At 43.9% G+C, this 23,837-nt stretch overlaps 1 protein-coding gene across 1 annotated transcript in view; it reads right to left on the reverse strand.

Moving 5' to 3' along the window:
• Window positions 1-23,837, reverse strand: part of LOC118782249 (zinc finger protein 609) — an 81,190-nt gene that overhangs the window by 33,719 nt on the left and 23,634 nt on the right. The window contains exon 2 of the mRNA XM_036535554.1: window positions 1,515-2,389. Coding sequence (XP_036391447.1) covers window positions 1,515-2,261 — 747 coding nt within the window. The 5' untranslated portion in view covers window positions 2,262-2,389. The remainder of the gene's footprint in view (window positions 1-1,514; window positions 2,390-23,837) is intronic.

Consider the following 23,837-nt stretch of genomic DNA (forward strand, 5'->3'; position numbering starts at 1 on the left):
GGCACACCTCATAACACTACTTCTGCATTTCCTGAGCTCTCTATTTTGAATCTGTTTTTGATGCCTTTAATTTAGTAATGCCTTTAATCTATTGGGGACTAATTTCTCTCATAATCTCTACAAGTTTCCTCTTACAACTGCACTCCCTGAACCCTCAATTCCCTGGTACTCATTACTCCAATACAACACACGATATAACATTCTTTGAATAATAGCCAAATGTAATACCGCATCCTAGATCTTGTTTGAGATTGTGTTTGTTATCATAATTAATGACTGCGTGCACTGTAAGTCGCCCTTGTGTCTGTTGAGTGACAATCTAAATGATTTAATGTCCTTTCGTTGCTTGTGGAATGCTGAAAAGGCAAAGCTCGCACAAGCGGCACCTCCAGGCGCTCAGACAGGGAGTGTCGGCTGAGGCAGTAAGAACAGGGAGGAGATAGCCACGTCTCTTAAAAAAACGAGCAGGCTTCACACAGCTATTTGCTGCCGGGACAGAACTCCTTGCTTGCAGATGTGGACCCGCAGAGCCAGATCTGGCCTTTTCCGCGTGTTCCTTGCTCTGCGTCAGAAACCCAATCAGACGCGGCAGCGCTCAAATTCTGTCACATCTTCGGTATCCGACACTGGCGAGGAGTCCTAGCTGCGCCAATGTCAGCGAGGGACTCGTCGCCTTGCCAAAACGTGTCCGAGCGCACATCTGAGAGCCTGGGTTCTGGTTTATTTTTAAACGCCTCATCGAGTGCGGAGACGACAGTGAAGGAAGTGTGGCTCAGGAGCACCAGGGACACAATTAGGCTGATTAGCTCCAGAGCCAGCAGGACAGACATCTGCAGCCTGCTCTAGCACACACCGCTGAGGCTCCTGTCGGGTCCTGCAGAATAAACAAACTCGCTTGTTTTGGGTTAAAGGACATTACTGGAGGGTGCAGGTCACGGGGGTCGCCGTCATTAGCGTTAAAACTAATTGCAGAGTGTTTCAGCTGGGTATTACCGGCCACTTGGAGAAGATCACGTCACCACACAAGCACTCGCTCGACGGAGGCGAGCTGGGACAGGCGCGGCTCGAGCGTGCTCTGTGAAGCAACGCCGGGGTTACGAGCGCTAAACGCCCTCAAAGACGAGGAGCATCTCCAAACGTCCAAATCTCAGGGTGCGGCACATTTTAAGACTCTTCTGACAGAAAATAAGTAGAGATTGCGATTATGACAAATTATAAATGATTCATTCGGTGATGGGTTGCAAGCCTCCAATGAAATATTCTTTTCTGCCTCAGAGACTAGCATGGCAATACGCAGGCTGATGTGGGAGCCATACAAATTCACCGTGCTGTATTAAAACTTAATGGGTTCCCCGTGTCTAGAAAAACTGTAAAGGCAGCTACTTCAGACCAAAGATTCCACTGCATCTCAGACACAGTCAGGGTGTTCTACTCAAGCCTCTCTCAGGTGTCCAGCTCTGGTCAAACATGCCCCCCAGGACCGCCAGTTTCCCCTGAGTACCGACTGCACTTACCTTCTCACTTTTCACTTTCTTCAAGGTCCTGCAGTCGCTACTCTCCAGCTCCTCCGGTTCGCTTTTGATGGCCAACGGCTGGACTATCCCGGCAGATTCAAGGGCGATATTCCCAAGTTGCTCGGCGGCTGCCAAGTCCGTACTTTGCGTTCCCTCGAAAGGGGTGCTGCGAGCCACCCCCAGAGCCAGAGCTGGCGTTCCCACGTCCTTCTCGGCGGCGACAGCCGCGGCCGCCACGCTGTCGCTCTTCTCCTTCTTGCTTTTCCCAGAAGCCCCCTCTTTGTCCTTTTTGTTGCTGGGCACGCTACGGGAGGCCTTCCCGCTCTTTTCTGCGCCCTTCCCGGCGCTGGCGTTGGCGGTTCCCCCGGTGCCGGCCGCCGCTCCCGTGCCCTCTGCCTGAGCCCGCCCTTGGACCTCCTTCTTAGCTGCGTCTCCAGCTGCAGCCTTGCCGCTGTCCTTCGAGTTCTTACTCCGCTTGGATTTTGATTTGCTCTCCTTGCCTTGGGGGGCGGGCACGGGACTAACGAATTTGATATTGTCGGGCAGAGCTGCCACGGCGCTGGGGGGTGCCGCCATGCCCCCGCCGTCCTTGGTGCCAGACATCTCGAGTTTGTCCTTCTCTAGGTCAGCGTCGAGGTCGATGATTAGATTGCCAACACCAATGTCCCACTCATCGCCGCTGTCGTAAGTGTCCACCGCATTCGAGTCCACACCTTTCCCGCCTGCAGTGCCACTACTTAGGGACATTTTAGTGCCAGCGGCCCAGGCTTGCCACAGTAAGGTCTGACGCTTCTCAGACTACTGGGGGCAGTGGGAGAAGGGTTCAAGCAGCCTCAGGGTCTTGGTATCCCCTTCCCAGTTACCCACATTTTGCCCTGCGGGAGAGAGAGGAAGAGAGAGAGAGAGAAAGAAAAAAAATGAATTATGTGCAAATTTTACCCAAGAGTTTTACTTTCTACCAACAAACAATGCTACCCATAATCCCCTTCATGCTGGGAATCAAGCAGGGGATAGGCTGGTTCACCAGACAGATTAAATCAGCTCAGGAATAAACAGCCACTTTTGTCTCCACTGGAGACAAAACAAGATTTTGCTGAGACTACGTGAACAGATAAAGGATTCCTGCTTTCCCCTGCAGCTGCGGAGACAGAGAGAAATAAGTGTCCGACACAGGAGACCTGCTGCAGGTGCTGAGCCCTGTGAGTTTCACATCATACAGCAGAGGTGCTGAAGGTAAACAGAGGTGGAACTCCGGGTGAAAGGGCGCATTATCACCGCTCATATCCCCCTTTGATTCGGACACGGACGACATTTGGAAAGCTATGAACCAAAAGAGAGGGACAGAAATAGTGCCTCTAATGCAAAGCTCCCTCCTGGCAGGGTAATGTACTGAAAGAAAGCCACCAACTCATCCATATAACATATAGATTAGCAGATCTGCCCTGCTCCCAACTCTAAACAGTCAAGTTACTGATCTTACTGCCCTCTATCCAGAACCCATGATCTGTAATGACAACCTCTTTCATTAAACTGAAAATACCCTCTGAACTGCCAACTATGCCAAACCATAGTTTGACATTCACACATACTGTAGACTGCAAGACGAAAAAAAACGCTGGTCCATTCAAATTTGAAATGCATCCTGTGTGTAAATACATCCTAAAGGCCTTGAGCAATGGGTCAAACAGACATGACTTCCTATCTAGTTCATTCTCATTGTCAGGAAAGCATTTGTGATTCGGTTTAAACTAGAGCACATATGCGCTAATGCAGGGGATCCCAAACATGTCATACTGTCCCCATAGGCAATTCACACTATTGAAACTAAACACAGCATTCACTACTGTAATGCAGCTATTGCTGATTTAGGATTCATTACTATTTTTTCCAGTTTAATTCCATAGTTGAACAAATTTAAGGCCACATTTTACTAATTGATGGGTCACAAAAAAAGTATTGACTCATTAGACAGATTATATTTACTCGTAGCCTCTCCCATCTGCACATCAAGACAAGATAATCCCTCAACCCAGCACATGAAAAAAAACCTTAATGAATCAGCTTTAGCCTCCTGCTTTTAGGCACAACTCAATTAGCTTTGAATCAAGGACTGACTGGAGCAGTGTACTGTGCTCCTGGGAGAGGTACACCAGCCTGCTTCAAAGGCTTTAGCAATCAGATTTTTGTAAATACAAAAATGTAAAAAAAAAAATGTTAGAGAATATGTATATGTTAGGGAAAGGAATTCTGCCAGTTGTCAAGCAAAATTCTCAAGGTTCAAATACTTGTGGGTCAGCCTGGATTCTCTCATGGACTGATTTCCTAGAAGACCAAAGACGTTTAAAGGAAACACAAATGGATTCCATTTCCTACTAGACCTGCAGGCTGACCTCACGCTGGGCACAAGGTGGTAGGCTAAAAACCTCTGACGTCAAAGCCAGGACACCCTCAGGACTCTATAGTGACACTCAGCACAAAAGCCACACTATACAGCCATGACATACATTGAGGCTTGGAACAAAAATGCCACTGCATCTGAACAAACCTTGCATTTAGCAGCCTACTGAAACCCTTACTGTCTAAAGGTAACATAGATAGTAACAAGAAAAAAATGTAATATTCCTCTCCTTTTTGGTATTTTTAACTCCTTTTCGTTCCGTTACTTTTGGAATCAAAAATTGCATATTAGTCTTGTCTCGACAAGAGCACTGGAGCATACCTGCTTTGTCACATACTCATGGCAACCCTGCCTATTTTTCACACTACAAGTTCCATGATGCACCAGGAGAGCAAATGTCAAATGGAGGATAGGTGCATATCCCTGACATAACTGAATTGATTTGGTTGCAGAGTAGTGTGATTAGGGAGCCCCAGACTCCCAAGTCACTGTTGCAAATGGCACGGCTCAGATTCAAACCAGTGTGCAAGCTGGCTGAGCCACTCAGGAGCCCCTTATTCCTCCACCTTCCATGGAATGGATTAAAAAGGAAGGGAAGAGAGAGAGAGGAGATAGATGGACTGGGGTTGCTTTCTGCTATACTGCCCGCAGTCTTTTTTTATTCCTTGACTATATAAAGACTTTTTGCTCAAGACAACCCAAAAATAGGGCACACTCAACAGCAACGCTCAACTAAGACATCAATCTGACGACTGAGCTGCGTGTTTAGCAATTTGTGAAATGGATTGTAGCACTACTCTGATTACTTCAATGAAAGTAAAATGACCATATCTGACAAGACAATAGAGAAGATCCTGACGGTCATTATTTTTATTATTATTATTAGGTCCTGAATAGACATTTGAATCAGTGTTTCACAACTAATAGCACATACAACACATTCTCACTGGTCTGTTTATACGTACTTCAAAATCAAAGACACAAGAAAATAAAAAGAAAAGAAACAGATACAAAGAAAGTGCTGTTTTATGAAGATTTGCACAAAGGCGCCATTCAGAAAGATCAGACATTACTGTGCTAGCTTCCCTTCCACTCGGTCAAAAACAACTCGTGCGGGGGGGGGGGGGGTGGTGGGGGGGCACTGCTTTCTTTCACAGGCCTTTCTTTCAGGGGAGTTATCATATGAATACATTGGCGTAACCCCTTTCCCTCTGCTACAATACAGGCTACTGTCAGAGAGGAGAGAGGGGAGGGAAGAGTGTTGTCCGAGGTCAGATTCCTCCTCACCAGAAAAGAGCAGCTACTGTAATGTGCCCACAGGCCTGTCCACCCTTTATTGACTTATCAGAGATGCTAATTAAACCCCAGAGTCTGGCAAAGAAATGAATGCTGCTTTCTTTTCTTCTGCTCCAAGCTAAGGGGGAGGAGGGAAAAGGAATCAGGGAAGATAGCAGTATTTGCCGAGTTTTCGCGGCATGTACAGACGGATGGTAGCTTGTAATCATTAAAATGCTTTATGAGGCTGATTAAAATACTGATTTTCCCGCCTCCGTTTAAAGATCCCGATAATGGCTGGTGGTATCGGCGGTGTCTGTTCCTTGGTCTCGGATGACAGGGCAGCCATGTTATTGGAGCAAGGAAAAGCCGCTCGGCCAAGAAGCAGCAGTGAAGGACACGCTGTCTGGTCCGGCCTAAGTAGACTTGGCCGTGGCGCACACGCCCGTGACCACACCAGATCCATTCAGTCCTCCCACGCTCAAGGGCCGGGAGATATCCGTGCTCTGAGCTTTGCTGGCTGTGAAGCAGCCAGATGGCCGCACCGGAGGAACACTCGCTCTGTTGCGGCCCTGTGCTTAGTCACTGGACCCGCAGAGTGTGGCGCGTTTCCCTGCGTGAGACTCGTACACAAAAACAAGCAGAAAATGATCAACGACTGCTTGCTGGATCGGCTATGAACACACAGCGGGGGACCCTCCCCAAGATTCGGGGAAACTGCTCTGAACACTTGGTCTCACGTCAAGTTTCGTGTTTGCGCCTTGCAGAGTGTGACTCTTACTTCCGACGAAGCACTAAAGCGTTTCTCCGCTTTTCCCCCACATTCTGCAGACAAAGCAGAGCGGCTTTGAGGCAGCACTCCGCCGAGACACACACTTTACACGGACCCGGTATCGAACACGGATGAAACGTTATCAGGTCTCCAAGACATGCGCATACTTCTTCTTGTTTGTCTTCTGTCTACGTTAATTGCCTGCCACCAATATGTCAATCATCTCTGCTTTGGTCCTTCAGACACGCCAGCTTCTCTGTGCTGGCTAAATGCCAGCACCACCTCTTTCAATTGGCTTAAGTGTCAGACTCAGTCCTATACATCTCCTCTGTATTTACCCTCAGGGGCATGTCACACAACTCAAATCAGCACATCTTCAAACTAGTACATTATTATTACTGTAGTCTTCAATAGGAGTTTTTTTTTTTTAAAACTCACTTTTAAAATAAGGGTATTATGTAAAAGGAAATGTTTATTCTGCGAACTACTACTCAAGTATCCGGCATCAATCAGAATTTACTTAGCATAAAAGCTTTTTCCTGCCAGAGTGTAATACAAATCAAAGCATTATTATTGATACAAAAAAAGATTCACAGCGGAGAAATAAGGAAAATACACTCAACAGAAGAGGTCACACAAGCCTCTCATTTTAATGAGAGAACCCTGAGAACTAGTAATCTAAAAGCATATAATTACACATAAATCTATATTCAGTTCAATTATAAAGTTCATTTGTTTCATTAGTGTGCTGCAGCCCTGATGCACATCAATTTAGGTAATTAGCATAGGTTTCATTTCTCTGGTTACATCCTGCCTCAGGCACAATGCTGTGTGTGGAAAAGGCCTTGCAACACCAAGGACATCCCCAATGACCAAGGCAAACAGACACAGCAGCATGCAGCATTACGCTAGCATTAACCTTTTCAGACAGACGATGCTAACAGGCTAACTGTACACAGATTAAGTAATTCACCCTGAGACATCGAAGCGGCCATCAAGATAAATGAATCCGCGCTGGCCTTGCATAGTGATGCAAAGTGTGGCTGAAAAGAAAGATCAGGCTACATCGTGTTTGCAATCCTGCTGGCACCATGTACATGTGTACTGAAAGCAGTGAGAAAAACACAATTTCTTCAAGGTAGTGACTGCAGGAGGCAAAACTTGTTTGTTTGATAGATGCAGTGCAGCCAGACTCCTCCTGTGATGCAGACAAATACACCACAACATTAAATAAAACAGGGCTCCTCCAGTTCAGAGACAGCAAATCCAGGAGGATATCCCTAAGGCACAGCCAAAGATAATACAAAACCTAATAAGAAAACTTCACATGCTGTACTTGGAATGAACCCTGTGAATTATTTCAGAGGTAACTATCCAGACACACAGACAAAGAAGAGACTAATTCCAAGCAGCCGATTTCCAGTCACCCGGGGGTAATTCCAGACTTAATTACGGTAACAAACCGTAGTCTGAGAATTTTAGCGGCATGTGACAAGATTACAGCGGTATATTATTCAATTTCAACCATCTTCATTCATGACCGTAAAAACAAAAATGAGGCAGATCGCTCCAAGAAAAACAACTACAAGCCGCACTAGCAGTTAGACAAAGTTGGTTTTAGGACAAATAAAACAAACTAACAAAAATACAATAAAAAGTTTTAGAAAAGCAGTAACTCAAGTTTAACAGCAGAGGAACTGCCAATACTTAACTGCAGGTTCATCTGGCCTGCATGCAAATCAGAGCTTTCTCCCTCCAAAGCAAGCTTCTCTGGGCTGTCCCTATATCACGCTAACAGCCTGAAGACTTTTAACTAACGAAACCAAATGGAACTATTAAGAGTAAGAAGCCCTACACTGACAAAGAGGCCTGCAGCCCAGGTTTACCAGTATGAGAGGCTGTTATTTTCCATTTTTCCTGAAGAAGCAGAATTAGCAGTTCATAAATACCAAAGAGGAATTCAGTTTATCTGGGCATGTCATGCTTTCAACAGTGACAGAGCTTCCTTTACTTGCTGACAGAAACGGGCAGGTCTGTTGTGAAATGGATCTGAGCAAGGACCACATGTGACCTGGTTTCAAATGCTCAGCTCATCTGACCCACAGTTTTGAAGTTGTATGGATTTGCCAATCTGCTTTCACCAGTTCTTGGGCTTCGGTGAAGATCTCCAGACATTACACTGATAAAGTCAGCGTTCATTAGGTTCATTTTTCAATGCCCAACATGTCAATGTTGTGCATTTTTTCTGAAGGTTTCTTGGGTCAGCATGCAGTAAATTGTTGATAGAAGTCTGCCCCCCTCCTCTAATCCACTGGGTCCTGCAGCTTTTCTCCGAAATCCTCTTCTACTTCATAACCCTTTCCTGCTGTCACCATGGCAACGCTTTGAAACCCGGAGCTTGATTGACAGGCTGTGTGGCAATGCTGTTCTGAATGACTGGCTCTCTTTCCATTTGGAACACTGATGTCATTATCTCTGACGGTTGAAGAAATACAAGCCTCCTTGCTGTTTATACAGCCTGACTCTGTCAAGTGGGCGGTGGTATCCCTGAACCAACAAGACTACTCTGAATATCTAAAACATAATAAGTGTAATAATAATAATAAATACTACCAGCCAGGATCAAGATGTTTGGTTCATAGTAATTACTAGACTATGGCTAGTTTCCATGGCGTCCATACTGTGTGAAACCCTATGTAAAAGTGCGCTTGTGTGAACATTAATTAGGCTACACTTCAGAGCTTTTACAAGCATATGGTGTACACATGCCCGGCATTTCACTCATCCTCACACATCAAACAGTTCCGTTTTTAAATGCGTCCTTTTCGGATAGATCGCTTCTCTTTGCACGCCACACCTTCATGGAAAATATCTCCCGCCTGAAGCCTTTTTGTCCACAAACGTCTTCATGTACCAAATGTATGGCTCACGTTAAACAGAAAGATGCAATTAATCAAAGTGTGATGGAAGCAAGCCTTGATGCAATCTAGCCTAGATATTTGATCACATTTTCTTAAGCCTACATAAACAATATTTATAAAGAAAATATCTGGTTTTGACTGACACGCTTGGCTGGAAAAGGCTTAATGTACAAAAGGTGGCTTTCAGCACAGGCTGCAGTGAAGCAGTCAGCGTTCTCCTCTGCTCTCTCCAGAACAGGTGGTCCTTTCGATAGATACGGCCATAAAACACATGCAAGCAGAAGGGTGCCGGCTAAGCCTGCTGCTACTGCTGCTCTTTCAGAGGCTGTAAATAACCTCCATAAACTCATTTACAATTCTCTTTCACATGCCAGTGAGCTGTGGGCGTGCTCGCAGGGGTTGGACAGCCGTGAGGCCGAGGCCAACAGCTCCAGTCAGAGAATCTCTGCCCTCCTCTCACCAGCAAACAATCAACACCTGCATCTGCAGCAGTCTCCTGGTGATAGGGATAAGGGGGGGGGGGGGGGGGGGCAGTAGGTGGGGATGAAGCACATAAGCCACTTCAGATGACAGGCGCCAAGATCAGATCAATACCAATTCAAAGGGGCCCTAATTCTGACGATTCTTCTTTGTGCTTCAAACAAAAAAAAAAAAACAACACCTCTGTCCAAAAAAAAAAAACACACAAAACAAAAGTGATTACACGAGAGAACCTCGGCAAATCCTCTGACCTGCTTGTCGAGCTCCTGCCTCTCTCTGTCTTTCATTTTTAATTCCCTTCACTGCAGAGTAATTGAGGATGTCTAATAAAGATTCCCCCCCCCCCCCCCCCTTGAAATCCCCGCTGTGCGAGAATGGCCGCAACTGCCTGGATTGTCATTCTCTGAAGGGCTTTGGGGACAGGACAAGAGCTCCCCGGTTAGATAAAGTGCAGTATCGGATGAAAGCCGTCTCCGTCTTGAGATCGGCTGCGTTTCCTTTTTTTTTTTTTTTTTAATCTTGTTTTACTGCGGTGTCCAAAGATCTGTCTGAGCAGATACAGCCTCTCGGATGACAGAGGGGATTTATTGAACCTTCTCCTGTGATACACTGACTGATTGCTGACGCCCGCGCTGTTCCGGCCCTCCCCGGCGCTGACATCAATTGTTCGGCTATTGACGCAGTTGCTCTCACAAGCTCAGTCCTGCTGGCCTAATGGAGGGCAGCCTGCATTATTTAGCTCTCATTAAGGGGCGACATGCGACTCCCAAACGGCTGCCGGGCTCCACGTGGCACGCCTCTTACTCACAGGTTGTGCTATCGGCTTATTCGGATCACAGCCACCTCCGGCGGCCGAGTTAGCGCCCGCATGAGCTGCCATCCGATACCCCAGCTCGCTCCGGAGACCGGGGCGGGCAGCCACTGCAGCTGTCCCGCGTGGCTGGGTGAACAGCTGTGGGGTTCGAATCACCCCTCGCCTCCTCAGGGGGAGCCCGAAACGCTGTGAGAAGTTGAGCTGCCATAGTCCACTTAGCGGGGGAACGTGGAGCCAACCCCTTTGACGGCCCCCCAGGGCTGCTGCAGAACGCCCCCACTCTCTCAGTCTGTATGTGCCGGTGTTCTGTTGATTTGTCCTACCTATCGAGCAGTCCTACCAATGGTTACTGCATATGCGCACATCACAATTACATCATGTTCCTCGGGTTTAGCGGGAAACCCATCGATTCATCCTACTTGGCAGAAGGATACTTCTTGTCAGAATGTTAGTATTGCATGTTTTTCATCATTAGTGTGGTGTTGATGTTAATTCAGCCTTTCTTCAAGCCTATTATAGAAAGCCAGTTTATCGTTATTCAGTTCTTTCATTTTGTTTGTGTCTTCTAAATCACCAAAGGTTGATCGTAGTCTCAGCCACTGTATTTTTTTGTCTTTATTAATTTCTTATGTACTATTGCCTTGTGATTGTTGATTCTCTAATGACAAAATATTGCATGACCAATTGATTAATAAAATCGATTTGAGTTTAAAACAAAGCTTTATGTCTACTTACTGATACTATTGAAATACGCTACGTGTAGGTTTATGTTGGTAGCACTTTCTGATAAGGTAATTCAGACTATCAGAACATTCTATTATGTTAGAATGTTATATCCTGATAGTCTTTTCTGATAAGGTAGAGAATATCAAAATATGACATTTAAAGGTTTATGTTGGTATTGATTAGAATGCGTTGATGGACAAACTAGACTACAAATTTACATGTCAGCATGTAAACTAGACTGTTGAAATAGATACAGTTTATGTGATGGATAAATTGTAAGTAGGCTTGGCTTCTAAGGTAGCACAACCTACTTCCGGTAGTATTTCCCTATAGGGTAGCAAAGATCGATAGATAGGACTATCAATCTACGCTACAATAAGACATTTGGATAAGGTAGGACGAATCAACAGAACACCGCTCCCCTAAGATTGACCCAAGGGCTTCTGTTGAAAACACAAAGACCATGAGGCTTTGCTCCCGTGACACCCACACTTACGCAGCCCATTCTGTGGCGATAGTCTGTCTTGATGACCCTGTGCTCTGAGACCAGTGTTCCTACATAACACGTGGATGTCTGTTGACGTCTCCCCCTCATGTTACCATTTCAGCGTGTTAACGCTTGGCTTAGGTGTGGTTATGTCACGGTTTTGGTGCGGTTCCCCTGCCAACTCCACCCTTCAACCAAACTAACGTATACCTCAAATGTGCTCCCATGGTCTGGTGTCCCTTCACTACAAAAATGTTTGAGCTCTTCCTGAACTGGGAGACAGGAGAAAGTGTGGGCTAGTCATAGATGGAAGGTCACAGATTTACAGGCAGTAGCCTATCTAATCATTGAATACATTAACAACCGTCGACAAACCACACTTGTTTTTTTTGTCCCTCTTGCCACCCTCCTTCTTATTGGAATCGATCTTTCCTGCAGGAGAGCAGCAAACCCTTTCCCTTGGAGTGTGAGGAGAATTTCAATGGCAATTTTTCCAATTCACTAATTCTAAGGCTGAGGGAGGGTTTTCAATGTGCACGTATGGAAAAATAACACACATTGTAGCTGTACAAAACAAAATGTCATGAGCTAGAAAATTATTAGGTACCTCAGTAAAAGGATTAGAAAAACAATGCAGTCAAGACTGCCGCCCATTACGGTGACTTCAGCTAGATTAGATAAAGATTGTTGCACCTTGGTCCTGACTCATAATCAAACCAAAAAATGGTAATAACTCAGAAAGGGGAACTTCAATTACATGTGTAGAACGTGGGCAAAGGAGCAATTTATCTGTGCCTGCGGGTAAAGATGGGGCTGTGTGCTCAGATCCACACCCTTCCCACACACACACACACACACACACACACACACACACACACACACACACACACACACACACACACACACAGAGAGAGAGAAGTAATTGGATTGTGTGCTTGAGCTGGGGACTGAAATAGAAATGCATGAGGAGCTATGGGTGATGCGAGAGGAGATCTCTGAGGGTCAGCCGGGTCTCGTCTCAGCAAATGTCAGAGTGGGGACAGCAAGCACCGTACTGTGGAGGGGACCTCAATTTTCACAGGCATGCAACGCCGCTCTTAAAGTGTACTCTCTGTGCCCTGAATTTAGATCGGGAGTCTGCGGGGCCAATGACTATGCCTGGATGTGCAAATGTAAGAAATGAGGTAAGAACCCCAGGATGGCGTCTCAAGCCCCGGGGTTTGATTCAGCTGCTCACTGTCACCTCCTTCCCTTTCCAATGCACAAGGCCCCTACAGAAACAGCTTTGATATTACCCTCACACTTGCATAAATAAAGCATTTCCTATCACTTTCATCTTCGCTCCCTTGACACGTATACATATGAATTAAGTAGGGACGACTCTGGATGCACCAGATATCACTCTAGCATGATCACCCCTTGAGTGTGTGGTGGGGGTTTGGCAGGTTGAACCACAGTCTCCTGGATAATGGATTCAGAGAGAAAATGTCTGTGGCCTTCATGTCACAGATCATTTCCAGGCAATTTATACAGCAGGGAAACACTGCTTTCATAGCGCCTGTGGCCAGAGAGAGGCACCACCTTCGGAGCCTGACAAGTTGCCAGATTGATTTTCGTGGTGTGTGAAGAGCAGCTCTGTGCAGCTCCATTAACACGGCCAGCCACACCAATCAGCGAGATTTCCTCATAATGTAAGCCGAGCCCAGGAGACGGGCCGAAACATTCCCTCTAAAACCCTGCTCTGTGGAGGATTTCCCCCATTTCACAGATGAAGAATGCATTTTAGAGCTGAGAGTGTAACACGACACACTGGGTATTAGCGCTGGCCGTGAGCGTTTCATCGATCAAGGCACCAACCAGCAGAGGAAGAGCCTCTATACAAACATCGGTCATCACAGTGCAGATGGGACACATATTACTGTAGATCTTAAGTTTTTGAGCCACATACAATTCATTACCTCAGATGAAGATGGCAAAGAAAAGCAAACAATGGACTTCACTGCTCAGGTCATAGGCTCCTCTCCTCCCATTCTCATTTTTACCAGTAGCCATATTGACTAGCGTCAAAAGATGAAGTGACACATGGCAAGAAGACCAACTCATGAGATCTGGCTGTAACAGAGTATGAAATTCTCACATGTCATACGTGCTACACAAGGCGTTGAAGAATATAAGCATTATTCCCCATAAATCAACAGTGGGATGGCAAGATTATCCAGATGAGCTGGACAAACCTTATTATTTTTTCTGTGTAATGTGTAATGGTTTTGCCATTGCAAGTAATACAATGCCAGACATGTAACAGTCATGACAAGCTTATTTATGTGTAATGGTCTTCACAAGCTTATTTGTGTGTACTGGTCTTGGCAGGAAAAGGTAAAGGCAAGCTCAGTCATGTCTAATGGTCAAAAGCCAAAGCCAAAGTCAAAGTCAAAGCCAATTTCAGGGCCAGTGTAGTAACAAAAAGCAGTGAAGTTTTGTGCTCAAAATAACTAGCACACGCCTGTTCACACGGCCACAAAAAACAGAAGTTGAGCAAACAAACAGAGCTAAAAATAGCAGAACAACTCCAAGAGGTATTCCACGAATGCCTGATGAGCGCAGAGAGAACTTCCCTGTGCAATGGGTTGTTACACAAAGGGACAGGCAGGAAGCCCTCAGAGAAACATGCCAGAAACCCCAGACCCAGGCTTCTTCCTTAGCACAGCTTCAATATCAACTAACAGTAAATCTACATTACCACATCTACATATATTCAGATTGTTAGAATTTGAACACTGTAGTGTTTTTCTTGGCATAATCAAACCTTTTTTCCTTTCTGCATTTAAAATTATTACAAGATAATACTCCTTCCATTATCTCCTGGAACAAATTCATAACTAGGAAGATAACATCGTTTGGGCAATAAAGTGGATTGAATAGCGTTGAGTTTGCTCTTTGGTCCCAACCCAAAACTGCCAGTTCATAAAACGCAGAGACTCCCTTCGATTGATCCTGTTAACAACTGGTCACACACATACGAAAACACACAATTACTTTACCCAACCTGCCTTGACTTTGCCATCTTCTTCAAATAAGACAGAAAGGGGAAAAAAAACCTCCTTGATGTTCAGAGCATGTCCCGTACTTCAACCTCATCCAATTTAACTGCAGCAAATTCCCAAAATCAAATTAGAGACTCGGTGAAGTGGAGACTAAATCCCATCAATGCTGCTTTTCATAACCATCTTCCAGACTATTGAGCCTAATGCGCCTCCTGTGGGGCCTCATGGAGCTTCAAAGTGCAGGACGGGACACAAGCAAATCACCGCGCAACAAAGCGTCACTTCACATCGCGCTTCCTGCTGATCAGCCTGATGATGTGCATTTAGCTGAAACATAATAGCAAAAAAATCAGCTACTGCTCGCAATGACTAATCCAGCCAAACCGCATCAGCGTGAATTAACAACTTAATCAAACCATTCATTATTTTGTTGCTTTAAACAGAGGGGATGTGTTCCCCCCCCCCCTTGTTGTGCATATTTAACCAGTTCCATAAGGAACTACATAATTGAGGTAATACTATTCTTTGGTTGTTTTTTAGTTATATGGTTTCATGTTCGAAACAACTGAGCTTGCCATAAATTTATTCAAACTATGTAGTTACTGAGTGGCTTCAGTTTGGCTTTTTAACACATTTTTGGAGATTATATCAAAGGTTGAGCCTAATCATTGGCCCTAGACGCACTCATGTTCTGACACTGTCAAGATGCGGCAAGCAAAGGGCATGTGCTTCTTAACAGATGTCTACTTGCCAAGAAGTTACCAGCCAAAAACATCTCTATACATGAAAGCATGTACATGAAACTACGTCAAAGAAGAAGTACAAAGTACAAAAGGTACAAGCCAAGCAAAGAAATCCAGTTCAGTTCACATTTTATGAGTGCAATTCCATGACATTTGAACTTACACAGAAATACTCCACTTAGCAGAGACCTGTCCTCTGGATGGTACAGAGGAAATGGTATCTCGGATCAGTACAGCTGATAAAGATCTCTCAATAAAATATTCAAACCTCAAGACCTAGAACTGATCCTGGGACTTAAAAAAATAATAATGAGAGATGTGCAAATGGAACTCCAGCAAGCTTGCTGCAAATGACGAGGGCAAGCTTTCCTTCAGGGTAAAAAAAAAAATGAGAAATGATCTGACGAAAGGGAAGCTTGTCAGGAGCTGACACATGCTTTCGTGTGGTTATAAATAACCAGCTGCAGTTGTTGGGGGAATTAACAGTCACTCAACCTGCACTCTTCTGCCCTTGAAAATTAAAAAAAGAAAAAAAGAAAAAAAACCTTGATGGTGCTTTACCTTTGTACCCTCAAGTCCCCTGCCTCCATGCTCTACAGCAGTGCGGCATCCCTAAATCACTGTGTTCACTGGACTTGGCACATATGTTCGTTATTGATCAATTAAGCGCTTTAATGAAGTCAAGAGCGGTCTGCTTCGGTCCTGCAGGACCAGTTTTGGCTTCAGATGATTTCCAAATTCTTTTAATTCAATGAATCACCTCTCACAGCCCCCCCGCAGCAGCTGTTCCTTAAGGCAAACTTTGTACCATGGTTACACTTGGATGGCTGACGATGGAGAGCCTCATTTGGCATCGAGGTCGCACCCAAGAGTGAGCAATAAACGCATATGCGGTCGTGTGGAATCTCAGGTATTCAGAAACAACAAACAGAGAACTCCCACCAACACAGCTTAATGTCTTGAAACATCTTATTCCCTTGCGTTTCCCAGGCAACCATCTTCAGATTTTTTTGAACTTGCGTCGTAAACATTCGATCACCGACGGTAATTGAGGAGTCCACATTGCAGGTCAGGGGAGGGATAAATCTGCCAAATATCAACGACTAATAGAGTGTGAGCCAAGGTTTAACAACGGTGATCCAGCTGAACCAACAGCCGTAACATTCCAGGCCAAAACCAAATCAAAGGCTGACTAACAGCCGCTGTTGCTCTTGAAAATGCTTCCTGAAATCTGTCATGGAAACATAGGCAAACCCTTCATTACACAGACAAGACATAAGCTTCACTGCTGAAATGTTAGTGTTAAAATGTCAAGCAACTGCAACAAAATGAAGCTACTGGAAGCATTCCAAAAAAGGTCTGAAAGAAAAAAAAAAAAAAAACAATTATAGACGAAAGTGATTTCCCCATGATTCACTGTGGTGTCATGGTGTCATGGCCAGGAACCCTAAAATGACTGGTACTATCATGTGTCATCAGTTGCTTACAGACTTAAATAAATCATGGTTTTTGCCATGGACAGAAAAGTGTTCTCACTTTCCCACCACTAGTACCTAGTCCTTGACCAAAAGAAGTCTGCCTCCTCAAGCTAGCAAGAGAACAGTTACTTGAGCGTGCTGTGTGAAACTTCAATGACTTAAAAGCCCATCACAAATCACACTCCATGAAAACTTCTTCCTTCAGGAATCCTTGTGCAAACCGACTCATGCCATCTGACACACTCTGCAAGTCTAATCATGAAAAGACAGGCAGTTTTCAAGGGAGAAGGGGGAACATGTGCACTATACGCACACATGCTAGGCATGAAAATAAAGACCAGCTGTGCACATAACCAGCACCTTCTAAGCGCTCCTTCCATGACCACAGCATACGGCGCTCATTACAAAAACAGCCCTTCCACAAGAACAAAGTTAATTCTCAAAAGTCCCTGTCATCATTTAAAAAAAAAAAACTTAAAAAACCAGAAAAGAAAAATGGTGAGAATGGAAACTACAACTCGTAATGCCGATACAGTGTTTTCACCATAAGCCGAAGAAAACCAGACATGACACAGACTTCAGACACAGCAAGGACACAGTCTATCATACACCCAAAATGAAACCCTTGACAGCTCCAGTGGACACTCACCAAAAAACAGAATGATTGGGAGCCATAGCCATTTTTAGGGAACTGAAAGTCTTAGGGTGTTCCAGCATTAGCTACAGCATACACTCCAACACATTAGATGTTGAGGAACACAATTAACCCTTGTAGTAAGATCTTCCAAATTGTACAAATAAAGACTTGTTTTTGTTGTTTGAATGCCAAAATAAGTAAATATAGTCTACTATTTTTTACGATAGAAATACAAAAGCAAAATCCCTATGAGCATTTGATTTGTGAAAACTCTTCCTGGGAAAACACTACACTTTCCATTGAAATTTTTGATTTCCATCAAGCAGGCCTAGCTATTCGGTTTCACCTACTGCAGTTTTGGCTATACAATACAGGAAAAGAGAATATATCCATATAAAATATGTATAAATAAAATATAAAATATGTACAAATAAAATATTATATATATATATATATATATATATATATCTTCTTTAATCATCTTGGCAACACATCAGTTCTTGCTTTTTGTTTAAGAATAGTAACTGGTTCTGTATCGATCATAATCAAGCACCAATCAAGTCTAATTGTCACGAAAGCAACTATTTATAAAACATGTGAACCACCACACTGAGGTGACGCTGATTAAGAAAACCGCAGGCAAAAACATTAGTCATCCTTTGTCTTGCTGCTTCAGTATGAATTCCACCTGCAGTGAACTCACTACTGCCAATCAGGCTGCTTTAGGAAGGGTGTAATTACATGCTATTAAAATCTGCAAATTGACAGGCCCTTCATTCCCCCTGCCAAAACCATAAAAATGGGGTGACGCCCACAATAGTGGCATCTTCGATAGACCCATAAAAACGTTGGGGGGGGGGGGGGGGAAAGAAAAAAAAACTAGTGAGTGTGCAGTGCTTCTTGTAGTGCCCAGAAGCGCTTTGGGTTTCTATTCCTGAGTGTCCGCTGATGGCAAAAGAACCCGCACACCTGGGCTCCAGGCTCGGCAGACTGTGCTCTCTGTGCTTTGGGCCCCGCCTTCACATGAGCATCGCCATGGCAATTATGAATGCCGGAATTTTCCGCCTAAATCTAAGAACCACATAGTTCACGGTAATTTCAATTGGAGGAAGGGCAGAAACCAGCATTTAATGCAAGGCTGCAGCTGTACATCTTCATGTAACACAAATGCATGCCTGCCATAGCTGTATGAAACAACTGACAAAATGTTCAAAGATGGAGGAAAAAAAAAAAAACATTAGCAGCTTAATAACATTATGAGCGCAATTCCATGACACAGTTCAAGCCGTTCGATGGCGCTCATCAAACCAGCGTATCGAATCCTGCAATTTCATTAAGCCAAGTCATACTGTAAATGAGCCAAAGCCCATAGATGGGCTTTATAAAGGGGCCTGTGTCGTTTGCCGACGACTGCAGTTTACACGTTAATGTCACAGCATTGTGCCAGCCAGATCGGCTCGGAAAAACATTCCCCAAAAAGAAGGTCAGTGCTGAGTGCGGTGCTGGCGGCCGCATGGAACGGCTCAGGGAGGCTAGCTTTCCGCAAAATGTAAACTGTAAGCTTCTGCAGGCTTTTTTGGCAGAGGTTCTGCGTAATGTAATCCTCACAAGATAACCACAAAATCACAAGACATTTTGATCACTGCTCCCCCCTCTAAACCATGCGTTGTGACATTTACTTAGCAAAGACAAGACTTCCCGAGGGCTTTACTGAGGTACAAGGACCTTTCAATCAAAATCAACGCTAACTGATGACTATGAGCGCTTCACTGATTCTAATTCTCATAAACTGATTGAAACCAACTCTGCAAGTCAGAGTGACTGGCAGAAAATGTGGTTTGCTTCCAAACATATTTTATGCTTGAAAGACTTCACCAACTCCTCTAAAAAGCAGCATTATGCCAATCCAGTCCATTTTAAGCACTGTGCCTGAGAGACAGCATCACATGCGAGAGTCAATCCGCAATCTGGCAAAGGGTGGATCAAAAAATTGCAGGGCACTACAAGAGCCTGTGTGCACGGTCTAGAGCTTAGAACACTTAGGACAAATTAAATTCAATAGCCATTACAGATCTGCACAATTTTTGTTTGGGCTTTACTCACGCATGGCGAAACAGTAGATCAGTCTTTGATCCAAGATCACCTGGCAGAAAATGGTCAAAACTTGCAGCCACATCATGTGCTGTAGCAGCCCCAACTACATTTTTTAAAAAAATGTAGGGAAGTGTAGGCCTATTGTGCACTCCCAGTTTAATCATGTATCATGGCAGCTAGGGACTAGAGTAATGTTCTGACACAGAGAAAATAAAAACAAACAGCCACCTGATGAGTCCTGGAGCGACTGTCTTGTCAGAAATCATAAAACAATTATTTAAACAACAGACATCAAATAAACCTGACTGGCAAAAGTTGCTAGACTGAAGTAGCTGTTGCCCGATTACCTTCTTTCAAAAAGGTGTTCACAACATACAATTGACAAGTAACCAAAGAATTGGCATAACAGACATACAGTAGGTGAATATGCATAGGCAGTTAATTACACAGTGTAACAGGGCCTATGACAGCCATTTTTACAGCTATCATATGGTCATCCAGTTTCTGATAACTATATAGAATAACTAAATATATACAATGTATTATTATCAGTAATACTGTACTTTAAAACATTGTTCTGCAATTGTTTTGTTATGACTTGTTCATTTTGCTTTGGCTAACATCGACTGACAAAACAAAATGTTCTCAGTGTAATGACTGACAACACCCAACACCTTTCCCCTCACTGAGGGGTTGCTTTCAATGTCAAATTTCCACTTTCTTTTTTTCTTTTTTTTTTTTTTCCAATGAACAAATTCTTGCACTAACATTTAATTTCCTGTGCAAGATACCAATGATACATGGCACTGTACTCAGAGGAAGGTGTAGCAATCGCACTGAGATCCAGGTTTTGGAGGTCCCCTATGCTTTACTGGCATCAGTAAACAGAGCGATTAATCACACAATGTGGCCGAAAATAGCACCCCATCTTTAGCGATAATCGTTCAGTGCACCGCAGAACCGTTCAGATGTAGAGATGATGGGATTATATGAATGCTTCAGAGCACATGAGTCACTGTGGTGCTGCATGATACTGACATTGTAATTAAGCTAACAGCAAGAGTGGGTCGCAGAATAAGGAATATTCCATGCAATGAAGTGGTAATCATAGGAGGAAAGTCTACATTAATTTCACAGACCAAAATGACAAGCACAAGAACCGAGCCTCTCAAGAAAGCAAACAAAGAGCCACACAATGACATCTAGTCACAATGAATTGGAAAATGCAGGATCTAAAATAAGACATTGAAAAACACCCCGTGTATCAAAACTTACATGAAGTTAATCTATCCTTAAGCGGCACGAGGGCAGAAACAAAAAAAAAAAAAAAAAACAGTATGACGTCCAGACGTGTCTGCACGCGTATTTCGTTGTTTGCTCCTTTTCTTTCCTGGCAAATCCTTTTTCTTTCTCCAAATAAAAGCAGCGTTGTTCGATATGACTGGCAGGGAGCTAGTGAAAGAACACCCTGAGTCCACACACACACAACACTGGAGTATGGTGATGCTTTCAGGCACTAGATGTTAGTCATGGACTTCAGACGCTGTCTAGCAAGCTATATGAGCAAACCTACAGCAATACAGAGGGAAGCATCAGGGCTGAGAAAAATCTTCTCCTCATACAACACAAGCTGTGTTATGAAATTACAAGTAGCCTATATTTAAATGTTTGTATTGTATTAATGTTTGTATTTTTTTTACACTTCATGACTATGATAAATGCAAAGGAAACTGGTATGGATCTGGTAAAAAAAAGGAATGCAAAACACTAGCTCTGGTTTCAGATACCCTTAAAAGTATATTTAAATTGATGCCAGTAAAATGTTGGGAAAATGCTGGTAAATGTTCTATCCCACTGTGTAGAAACTCAACCAAAGGCTGTGGAAATTCACCGGCACATGCATTTCTTGGCAGCTTCTGCTCAGACGTGATGATGCTCAATTCCATAACCACAGAAGAGGGTCTACACTGGTATCACTGGTTTCACTCTCATGATATGTGAGAGCAAAACACTGTAATGCTCTCTCACCCTCATTTTCACTATTTGTTCATCTCTGTCTCAAAGTCTTAATTCACCCACTGAGTACAGGTTGGCTGGAACAAAGCATTTTAAAACATGTTTTCATTTTGAAATGAAAGCCTACGCAAATGTTGTTTGTATTTGAAAAAAAAAAAATTGTCTGAAAGGCTGTGAAAATTAACCTATCAACACAGGCCAATATACACCATTTAAATTCCTGCATTAATACATAGCTTAGAAAGAGGGCTGGGTCACGGCTCATTTGCAACATAAAACCAACAGTAGGGGAAGAAGCATGCAAGCACTCAAGGCCAGCTACAGAAGTCCTTTTTTTCTCTTCTGCATCCTTTTATGTGCAAAAAAGAGGCACCCCTCCACCGAGCCAGGCACGTTATAAATAATAAATCACAGTAATAAATCAAAAGATTGGGTTGGGAGAGGAAGAACATAAATCTCAAAAATGAACTCTTAAAAGTTAGATGCGTACATCACAGACTGGTATTCTGGCTCATACCCCCCAAACACCTCGGATTTTTAATTTAAATGTCTTAAATGTCAAGCTTTTCCTGCTCATTGTTTGCAACGCTGCGTTTGGAACACAGAACTGACTATTAAGCAAAGCGTTTGCTTTGTCAATGGGGTGGGTGGTGCTGCAAGCCCTGGTGGCAACAGAACTTCGTTAGAATGAGGAACAGCAGATTTAACATGCGTTCAGTTTTTCCTGCTGAATTCTCTTCCATAATAATTACATTCGACATTTCACATTGGAACTATCAGCCATAAAAAATGGAAAGGAGACTTTGGAGAACAAAACTGGAACATCAAAATACATACAGATTGTTGGTGAAAACTCAAATAATTAAAAGGATCTGCTCTCATCTCTCTTCATAAAGGAAGTGAGCACTGGAAACCTGGAAAGGATTTAACCAGTCTTGGCGATCGTATAAAGATACAGAGCTGGATATGCATTGCGTCTGATCTGGCCGTCACCATTAATATCTGACAAATTGTTTATTTCTCCTTGTCTCAAAATGAATTAGCCCCCTACTCATTTATCAAATCAAACTGCTAATAAAAGGTAAGGCAAATTAAGCAAAAGGAAAACTACAGTACCTTATCCAGCAGAGTCACATGATGAAGCTTGAAAATTACCTAGTTAAAACAAATATGCTGTGTTTACAGAGAACAGCAGGTTAAACACCAACTAATAATGTTTCCCACTGGCTGTCTTGCTAATTAAGTTAGCATTCTCATGCCTTTTAGAATTTGCAGCTTTTCAGATTAGCAGTTGGGGAGAAAGTGGGAACTCACAAGCTTTGTGTCAAAAATGGATTTGGTCCCAAATGTTGCAGCCAGCACAAGACCACCAAATTCGCGGCGGCTTTGGGACGCAATTCAGTGTGGGTTGGAGACTGACCAGCGTTTGGCTACAGGGCAGATCTGCACTGATCTGCACAGACAAAATCTGCACTGAGCGATAGGAATGTCTTAACATCCACTCACTTCACAACTTCAAGTAGAAGCAAATATGTCAGAGGTGTGCCACAGCAGTCATTCATTGAAAAGGCAAGCCTTTGAATAACATCTGATTGAAACAACACCAGCTCTGCCTGATCAACTATGGCTCATAGGAGGCTGAGGTTTCCATAGAACAGGAAAACAAAGCTGTCTGTGCACGGGTGAAGTGAACTTATACTACGCTGTATGGTCACTGACCGCAACACACATTTGATCACGCATACATGATAGCCGGGACAACACTGCAACTGGGTACGGTAGGTTACCATCTTGCAACTTCAAAGTTCCCGTGCACACTACACTGTCCTCTTTGTGAGAGTATCTGGCCTGTGGTGCTTGGCAAGTCACCATACGTGAAAATGTCAGGCTCAGTGCATCTTCCAGCTGGTCAGCAGACATTATTAATCAACGGATCTTGCAGCCTCTGCCGTAAGGAGCGATTTGTGCATGGGGAGTCGGGCTTCATTTTTGTTGGTGGCCTCCTACGGTGCATTGTTCCACTCGCCCTATCCCGCTACACCATGACCCAGTTCAGAGCAGGCATGTAATTGCTTTCCCCATGGGGAATTCGCAGGGGCCTCTGCCGCCATGAATTAGCAAGTTAAGACAATCTATCACTTCCACCTTCAATCTACCATCTACAGTAAGGGGGGGGGGGGGGGGGACCACTCAAAACAGTCTTTGGGGAGGCAGAGGGGAGAATGACATGCCCCTAGATACATGGAATAATTCTTTCAATGTCTAATCTCTGTGCCATTGAAGTTCATCATCGCTGGTTTATTGAAGTTTCAGTGCAAGTGAGTCCGCATTCATTAACCAGAATGAACCAAGCCTGACCCGGCATTGCAAAGAGGGATCTTAACGAATTGCCTTCAGTTCTTCTGTAAATCAACCTCCTTAACTAAAAATCAACAGTT

The sequence above is a fragment of the Megalops cyprinoides genome, chromosome 8 (assembly GCF_013368585.1).
Source record: "Megalops cyprinoides isolate fMegCyp1 chromosome 8, fMegCyp1.pri, whole genome shotgun sequence".
NCBI classification, from domain to species: Eukaryota; Metazoa; Chordata; class Actinopteri; order Elopiformes; family Megalopidae; genus Megalops; species Megalops cyprinoides.